Below are 10240 nucleotides of genomic sequence, written 5' to 3'. Positions count from 1 at the left end.
TCTTAAAAATATCTTCTAGTTGTAGAGTAAGGGGAATAGTTTGGGAGAAATGGTGCCTCCTTATCTCACTCTCTGTTGTAGATAGTTACATAGTTTACTTTTATTATGCATGCTTATATATTTTACTTTTCTCTTTATTATTTAAGTTGATGATTTTATACACATGATGACATTATAATATAGATGAAAAATAAAGCTCATAACATTCACCCTTTCAGTCACCATGTTCGTTTAAATGAACATCATCTTTTAAGCCCCAATACGATAGCTAATTCCCGTTTTTTACATTGAATCACCGTAATCGTCTCTGTACGTTGTACTAGGCTAGGCATAATAATGTTTATGGGTAAAATTTTTTGTTTATAAATCTTTAAAAACATCATATATTTCAACCTCAAAGTTTTAAATGTTTATCTTTGCAAACAAAAACTCATAACTGAAAGGGTTAAGGCGCGCGCGCGCACCCCCACACACACCCACACCCACACCCACACACGGTAATCTTTCCGGTAAACGTTTACAGACTTGTCACTACTGGCGCTCGCGAATTTATAAATATCCCCTCTACGTACGAGCCCACAGCGTATAATTATTTAATATTATATTATTAGCGCCATCTATTGACAACTAGATTAAATGTTATGTCACCGACGAAATGTAATCAACGACGTGCGTTTTTTCTGTCACATACAATTTAATGCGTTAGAGAGAAATCGAAAAACTGTGACGCACTGAAAAATGCTCATGAAAAGAACCATACATTCTCTAAAGCTTTTCCTTTAACGTAGATTGTTTTGTCTTCATTCTTGTGCTTACTGACAATCACGAGTTTTGTTTTTTTTTGTTCAGAGCCATTTCATACTTCTCACAGTATTGTGCAGTGCGATAAACCAAACTTTGCAGCCCTTCTCTGCTGTCCGCAAAGAGTATTGTATCATCGTCTACATGTCTGACTGAATACTACCTAAGGTTTGTTCCAACACGACCAAGAACCGTCACATTGACGTTTCGTTAACACGTTAAGCCCCGGACCATCATGACATAATTTTTCTGTCAGACCGGAACATTTTTTTAATAATTTTGAAATAAGAATGTGTATAACTATTTATTTCTATTCTAAAATAAAAACAAAATACATTTTTTAAGTAAAAAAACAGCATGTACCAACAGGGTACACACGGTCTATTTATAATTATTTTTGTAATTTGTTTTAATGTGGACCATGTGTGCCATATTGGCTCACACCAGGAAGATAATCAAATACCTTCTCCCTAAGATATTTTAAGTTTAAAAATACAAAAACAATTTATTTTTTCAAAGAACATGTATGAATATTCACAAAACACTTAACACACATATATGCGGTATTAACGGCACATGCCGGACAAAAAGTGTATACCCTTTTGGCATTCTTCATCGCTGATGCTCTTCCTTCACGGTTCGAAAAGTTCTTGTAACATGCTGAACACCTTCCTCTTTTCTCTTTCTCGTCCAACGTATGCAGAGTTGTCCTTTACGGAACATTATCTTATTCAACACAGACACACACACACACACACACACACACACACACACACACACACACACACACACACACACACACACACACACACACACACACACACACACACACACACACACACACACACACACACACACACACACACACACACACACACACACACACACACACACACACACACACACACACACACACACACACACACACACACACACACACACACACACACACACACACACACACACACACACACACACACACACACACACACACACACACACACACACACACACACACACACACACACACACACACACACACACACACACACACACACACACACACACACACACACACACACACACACACACACACACACACACACACACACACACACACACACACACACACACACACACACACACACACACACACACACACACACACACACACACACACACACACACACACACACACACACACACACACACACACACACACACACACACACACACACACACACACACACACACACACACACACACACACACACACACACACACACACACACACACACACACACACACACACACACACACACACACACACACACACACACACACACACACACACACACACACACACACACACACACACACACACACACACACACACACACACACACACACACACACACACACACACACACACACACACACACACACACACACACACACACACACACACACACACACACACACACACACACACACACACACACACACACACACACACACACACACACACACACACACACACACACACACACACACACACACACACACACACACACACACACACACACACACACACACACACACACACACACACACACACACACACACACACACACACACACACACACACACACACACACACACACACACACACACACACACACACACACACACACACACACACACACACACACACACACACACACACACACACACACACACACACACACACACACACACACACACACACACACACACCCATTTCCATTGAGTATAACGTGGATCCCTGCACAAGGATATACGTGAAGACCAGAATGGTAGCAGTCACGTATAAAATATATCTATGATATGATACTTCTGTAATTCCATACAAATTTTGATTGCTCAAGTAATTTTATAAAGTACTATATTTTCGGCCAAAGAATATATTTTTTGGTATAGAATAAGTTTTATTTGTTAAATTTACGACTATATTTTTCATTCACATTCAAAACATACTTTTTGAATTTACTGCCGAAAATTCAGATACTAATTTTTGAATTTGGCTTCCATACTGGCCCACTCAGTTGGCTATATATCAGCCCATTCACCAGGGGCGCTCTAAACTAAAATTCAGAACATAATTTTTTTATAATGCATAAGTGCTTTTTGGTCAGAGAATATATTTTTTGGCATAGAACGTTTTTATTTGTTATTTTACAACTATATTTTTCATTCACATTCAAAACATACTTTTTGAATTTCCTGCCAAAAATTCAGATCCTAATTTTTGAATTTGGCGCTCATACTGGCCCACTCAGTTGGCTGTATACCAGCTCACTCACCAGGGGGCGCTCTTAACTAAAATTCAAAACAATTTTTGAATTTGCTGCCTATATTCTTTTTGATTAAAATGAATAGCCAATGTTCGCAGAAGAAGAAATGTGTGTAAACGGTCTTCTTCTTCTTCTTCATGTGCCATCTCCTCTAAGAAGGTTGGCAACCATCACGGCAATTCGCACTTTCGATACCGCTGCTCTAAAGAGATCAGCAGAAGTGCAATTAAACCAAGCTCTCAAATTGTTTAACCAGGAGATGCGTCTTCTTCCGCGACTCCTTCTACCCTGTATTCTTCCTTGCATTATCAATTGTAACAAGTTATAACGCTCGCCCCTCATAACATGTCCCAGATATTGCAGTTTTCTGACTTTAATTGTATTTAAAATCTCTTTATCTTTCCCCATTCTTCTCAACACCTCGATATTCGTGACTCTATCCACCCAACTTATTCTTAATATTCTTCTGTAGGCCCATAACTCGAAGGCTTCTAATCTGTCCGAAACATCCTTCTTTAATGTCCAAGCCTCCAACCCATAGAATAATACGGAGAACACGTAGCATCTCAGAAGTCTTATCTTTAAAGAAATTGTAATGTCCCTGCTACAGAGTACTTTTTTTAGTTTGTTGAAAGCATTTCTTGCCTGTCCTATTCTTGCTTTAATCTCTTCTGTGTACTCATTAGTTTCATTAATTATTGTACCCAAATATTTATATTTTTCAACCTTTTTAATTTGTTCTCCATGTATTGTTATGCTTTCTTGGCGCTGTTGAACTTTTGTGATTACCATAAATTGTGTCTTTTTTGTGTTTAGGGACAGTCCGTTTTCTTGGCTGACTTCTACCACTCTGTCAACCATTTGTTGTAAATCCTCAAGACATTCGGCTAATAAAATAGTGTCGTCGGCAAACCGTATATTATTGATTGGTCGCCCATTTACTTTTATTCCCGTGGTTAGGTCTTCTAGTGCTTCCTGGATTATTTCCTCTGAATACAAATTGAACAAAGTAGGAGACAGGACACAGCCCTGTCTGACGCCCCTCTCAATACGTATTTCATTTGAAAAGGCGTTGTTCTCTTTTACCACAGCGATCTGATTATAATAGATAGCACTAATGATCCTGATGTCCCTCATATCTAAGTTTTTCTTTTCAAGTAATTCGATAAGGCGGTTATGTCTGACCTTATCGAAGGCTTTGTTGTAATCCAAGAAACACATATATACTGGCTGATTAACATCCATGCACCTTTGCACAAGTACATTTACAGCGAACAGGGCTTCCCTCGTTCCCATTGCATTTCTAAATCCAAATTGCGTGTCGCTTATGTCCTGCTCAAGTTTGTTATGTATTCTCCGGTGTATAATTTTTAAAAATATTTTGAGTGTATGACTCATTAAACTTATTATCCGGTGGTCTTGGCATTCTTTTGCATTTGGTTTTTTTGGCAGTGTTATGAACGTTGACAGCAGCCAATCTCTGGGAATGATTCCTGTACTGTATATTGTATTAAATAAGTCGACCAATATTCCAATTTGCTGGTCCTCTATTAACCGTATTATGTCTACAGGTATTTGGTCAGGACCTGTTGCCTTGTTGTTCTTTGTTCGCTTTATCGCCTCTAGTACCTCATCTTCTGTTATGTCTGGGCCGTTGTAGAACTTTTCCTGCTCTAGTACTATTTCAGTCCGTTCGTCTTTAAATAGCTCTTGAATATATTCCTGCCATCTTTTAAGCCTTTCACCGACGTCTATAATTATTTTTCCGTTTTTATCCAGCAGTATGTTTGATTTTTTCTTAATATTAGTGCCTGTTATTTCACTAATTTTCTTATGAAGGTTTAAGTTATCATGTTTCTCTACCAACTGTTCAATCTCTGCGCATCTGTCACTATACCATCTTTCCTTTGCCTCTCTGATCTTTCTCCTTATTTCTGTGTGTATAATATTATACATGTTTTTGTCTTTGGTTTTATAAGATCGCCTTGCTTCCATGAGATCTAGAATCTCCTCGGTCATCCATTCATTTTTATTCTTAATTAGTTTAGGTGTAAGTGTTGTCTCACATGTGCGGATAAGAGCATCTTTTAACATGTGCCATTTCCTGTTCGCATCTTCAGTAGGAATAATTTCTATTTTGGTGAGCTCTTCCTTAATTTTTAGTGTGCCTTGCTCTTTTGTTGATGGATCTCTCAAACGAGATACTTGTATCGTCTCTACTTTAGTTTTAACCACAGGCTTCTTTAGATTAATTCTAAACCTTCCTACAACTGGGTTGTGATCTGATCTCACATCAGCTCCAGGGTATGATTTTACTGATTTTATGGAATTTCGGTATCGTTTGCAGATGAGAAGGTAGTCAATTTGGTTTCTGATGACGTTATGTTGGTTGTCTGCTGGTGATTTCCATGTATAGAGTCTCCTGGTCGGCAGATCATAATAAGTATTCGTGACAATAAAATCGGTCTCTTGGCAGAATTGAGCCAATCTTTCTCCTCTCTCGTTACGAGTGCCCAGTCCAAAGTTTCCAATAAAATCACCTTGACTTCCTCTACCGATTTTTGCATTTAGATCTCCCATTACTATTGTAACGTCTCTAGACTTGGTTACTTCTAAAGCTTGTTGTAATTCGTTATAAAACTGTTCCAGCTCTTCATCCGATTTATCTGCTGTGGGAGCATATACTTGAATTATATTGACTCTAGACTGGGCTGTTTTGAGTGTTACCATCATAACTCTATCCGAGTAAACGGTCTGTGGTAAACAAAATCAGAGGTTGGTCCGTTAAACCACGTGTTCACAAACAGGTTAGGTTATAATTTCTAATATGCTTCAGTCAGTATCGGTTCGAACGTCTAACGAGGCTAACACTATTTTCTCTTCAGTTTTTTGTTAAAAAGTGGAACTAAAAAATAAGATAATGTTCCGTAAAGGACTTAGTGATAGTAGTATGTCTGAAAGTACGTTTTATGATTCTGATGCCGATCCAGTGTACAATGAAAATGTTACTGATGGTTCTTCAGACTCATACAGTAGTGAATATGAGTCTCGTAGAAAAAAAGCTAAAATTTGCAAACAAACACAAAATTGCAAAGAATTTACTGCAGGTTCTAGTTCTAACCAAAAGGAGGCTGATACAAGGATAGGTAAATTATTTAAGAATGCACAAATTCGGTTTGTACTTTACTTTTTTTTGCTTTGTAGAAAAAGCTGACTCTCGGTTTGTACTTTACTTTTTTTTGCTTTGTAGAAAAAGCTGACTCTGCAAACGTTAGCCTGGAAGCTGTTATTGACGATGTATCAAGAAATAAAATAACTGCAGGTCCTAGTTGTATCCAAAAGGAGGCTGATACAAGAAGGATAGGTAAGTTATTTAGGAATGCACAAATTCTGTTTGTAGTTTACTTTTTTTTTGCTTTGTAGAAAAAGCTGAATCTGCAAACGTTAGCCTGGAAGCTGTTATTGACGATGTTGTATCAAGAAATAAAATAACATGGAGCGATGTGCCAAATCCAGATGATCTCAATAAGTTCGAACTATCATTTACTTCAGGAATAAATCAGGAAGAACTCGCAAAACTTACAGACCACAAACCAATAGATTTCTACCTACTGTTTATCGACCGTCAAGTGCAAGATTTGTTGGTTACTGAAACTAATAAATACGCCGAACAAACCATAATCGCTGGTATTGTAAATGAGTCAATAACGAAACATTCGCTTATGAGTAACTGGAGACCAATTGACAGAAAAGAATTGCTTCGATTTTTGGCTCTCATTATTTGGATGGGGTTAGACAGAAAACCGAAACTCAGAAATTATTGGAGTAACAATTTACTTTACAAAAATGAAGTTTCTAAAATGTGTGAAATAAGTAGAAGTCGATTTGAAATATTATTACACTTCTTTCACATTTCAGATAACGAGAGCTGCCCACCTGGAAACAGACTCTACAAAATTTCTCCTCTTGTACAAATACTAAATGAAAAGTTTCAGAAAATGTGTACTCCTAGAGAATCGTTATGTATTGACGAAACTATGGTGCCATTTCGTGGTAGACTTAGTTTTTTGCAATACATTCCTGGAAAAAGACACAAATATGGAGTCAAATTGTTTAAACTTTGCGTCGCAGATGGATATACGTACGCCGTTAAAGTGTACGGTGGAAAAGAGATGCAACCATCTGAAAAGTCGTTAGCATCCAGAGTGGTGATGGAACTTATGCAACCGCTTCTAGATACAGGCAGAAGTTTATATACTGATAATTTTTATACGAGTGTTGACTTGGCTCATGATTTAAATAATAGGAAAACCCATTTAGTCGGAACATTACGTTCCAATAGGAAACATAATCCCAAAGCGGTAGTCAATGCAAAATTAAAAAGAGGTGACATGAAGTATCTACAGAGTAATACAAAAGTTGTTATCGGAAAATGGAAAGATAAACGGGACGTTTTGTTTTTAACGACCAAGGATATTCCTTTGATGATAGATGTTCAAACAAAACGTGGACCTGTTCCCAAACCATCGACCATTGTTGACTATAATTCTGCAAAATCTTTTATCGATGTGTCGGATCAAAAGGCTGCATATAATTCCCCTGTTCGACGAAGTATGAAGTGGTATCGTAAATTGGCTGTGGAATTACTAACAAATACCGCACTTGTGAACTCTTTAGTTCTCTACAAATCTGTTACTGGCAAACATCTCTCAATTACTGAGTTCCGTGAACAGATTGTTCAAAGTCTTTTAATGCCTCAAACAACTTCTGAAAACTCTTTAACAACTTCTGAAAACTCTTTAACAACTCTGCATACGTTGGACGAGAAAGAGAAAAGGGGAAGGTGTTCAGCATGTTACAAGAACTTTTCGAACCGTGAAGGAAGAGCATCAGCGATGAAGAATGCCAAAAGGGTATACACTTTTTGTCCGGCATGTGCCGTTAATACCGCATATATGTGTGTTAAGTGTTTTGTGAATATTCATACATGTTCTTTGAAAAAATAAATTCTTTTTGTATTTTTAAACTTAAAATATCTTAGGGAGAAGGTATTTGATTATCTTCCTGGTGTGAGCCAATATGGCACACATGGTCCACATTAAAACAAATTACAAAAATAATTATAAATAGACCGTGTGTACCCTGTTGGTACATGCTGTTTTTTTACTTAAAAAATGTATTTTGTTTTTATTTTAGAATAGAAATAAATAGTTATACACATTCTTATTTCAAAATTATTAAAAAAATGTTCCGGTCTGACAGAAAAATTATGTCATGATGGTCCGGGGCTTAACGTGTTAACGAAACGTCAATGTGACGGTTCTTGGTCGTGTTGGAACAAACCTTAGGTAGTATTCAGTCAGACATGTAGACGATGATACAATACTCTTTGCGGACAGCAGAGAAGGGCTGCAAAGTTTGGTTTATCGCACTGCACAATACTGTGAGAAGTATGAAATGGCTCTGAACAAAAAAAAACAAAACTCGTGATTGTCAGTAAGCACAAGAATGAAGACAAAACAATCTACGTTAAAGGAAAAGCTTTAGAGAATGTATGGTTCTTTTCATGAGCATTTTTCAGTGCGTCACAGTTTTTCGATTTCTCTCTAACGCATTAAATTGTATGTGACAGAAAAAACGCACGTCGTTGATTACATTTCGTCGGTGACATAACATTTAATCTAGTTGTCAATAGATGGCGCTAATAATATAATATTAAATAATTATACGCTGTGGGCTCGTACGTAGAGGGGATATTTATAAATTCGCGAGCGCCAGTAGTGACAAGTCTGTAAACGTTTACCGGAAAGACATAAATGTCAAAGTGATTAATTTAAAATTAAAATTGAAAACATTAATTATAAAAAATATTAGTTGGTCAAAGCTGTGGTATATATTTTTACCTTAATATATTTACGTTTTAAATACTGAATTTACGTTTTTTTAATGTTCCGTAATATGTAATTATAAATTAATCTATATTAATCTTAGCGCCATCTAAGTCTTACTGCCATCTTCACGATAATTGTGAAAGTATCCGAAGTAAGAAAGCACGTCAAAATGATTAGTAAAATAAAAAAAATCTATTACAATTTAATTACTTTTTAGCGTTGTAAATAGGATTGTTCCGTTGTACACGACGTACACGTCATATTACCGTTTCGTTACTAGATAATTAACGTCCAATGGGTTCCATGGGAACGAAATAATACGTTCCATGGTACTGCGCAGGACGGTGATCGTTACATGTACGGTTCTCAGTCGTGTTGGAACAGACCTATTAAGCGATAACAATTAAATAATAAATTTAAAAATTACCGGTGAAAGTTGAATTAATAATCCGCTAGGAGCGACACCAGCCAAGCTCAGAGCGTATATAAAAAAAAATTAATCTGTACAATTTATAAGACTATACAAATCAAAGAAAATACCATTTTATAAATGCAATAAACACAATTGATTTGTTTTTATACCAAATTGCAAATAAAATGTGACAACTGTCAGATTTAACTAAAATGTCATGTTAGAATAAATGTCATAAATGTGTATTTATCACGGACTAACCTTTTTTTCTATAATTTGTGACGCACTGAAGAATGCTCATGAAAAGAACCATACACAGATGCAATTAGCAATTACTTGGTATGTGAGCTAAATGAACAATGGGCCAAATAAAACGACGCATTGAGATGGCCAGAAGCGCTTTCAATAAGATGAAAATAGTATTATGCAATGGACAACTGGGAATAGAAATTAGAACTAGACTATATTGAGATGTTAAGTATTCTCTGTTCTTTTATATGGAGCTGAAGCCTAGACACGTCCGGGCGCAAGTGTAAAAATGGTGTTTTAGAGGAATATGTAAAATATCATGGACACAACATGTTATAAACACGGAACATTAAGAAAGATGAAAAAAAAAAGAAGGAATTACTCAACACTATTAAAGAAAGAGCTACTCTGATGACATACTAAGAAATGAAAAATATGAGTTGATGCGATTGGTTATACAACGGAAAGTGGAAGGAAAAAGAGGACCGGGAAGACGATGACGCAAATCCCAGTCCTAATCCTTTCGGCCGATCTCGTGAACAGTTGACGCCCGT

At 36.8% G+C, this 10240-nt stretch overlaps 1 protein-coding gene across 1 annotated transcript; it reads left to right on the top strand.

Moving 5' to 3' along the window:
- Positions 1 to 6054: 6054 nt before the first annotated feature.
- LOC126891508 (piggyBac transposable element-derived protein 4-like) lies at positions 6055 to 8143 on the top strand. The gene is made up of 3 exons (XM_050660685.1): positions 6055 to 6280; positions 6385 to 6498; positions 6558 to 8143. The coding sequence occupies exons 1-3, from the start codon at positions 6055 to 6057 to the stop codon at positions 8138 to 8140; spliced, it is 1923 nt and encodes a 640-aa protein (XP_050516642.1). The 3' UTR covers positions 8141 to 8143.
- The last annotated feature ends 2097 nt before the right edge of the window (positions 8144 to 10240 follow it).

Source organism: Diabrotica virgifera, chromosome 9 (assembly GCF_917563875.1).
Source record: "Diabrotica virgifera virgifera chromosome 9, PGI_DIABVI_V3a".
NCBI lineage: Eukaryota > Metazoa > Arthropoda > Insecta > Coleoptera > Chrysomelidae > Diabrotica > Diabrotica virgifera.
The sequence above is the reverse complement of the archived record's forward strand: the minus strand, read 5'-3'. Positions and strand labels throughout refer to the sequence as shown.

Excerpts from the sequence above, each read along its gene's own strand:
- LOC126891508 (XM_050660685.1), top strand. The coding sequence starts at position 6,055 with ATGTTCCGTAAAGGACTTAGTGATAGTAGTATGTCTGAAAGTACGTTT. Across the intron at positions 6,281-6,384 it reads GGAGGCTGATACAAGGATAG|AAAAAGCTGACTCTGCAAAC; the intron begins GTAAATTATTTA and ends TTTGCTTTGTAG. Across the intron at positions 6,499-6,557 it reads GGCTGATACAAGAAGGATAG|AAAAAGCTGAATCTGCAAAC; the intron begins GTAAGTTATTTA and ends TTTGCTTTGTAG.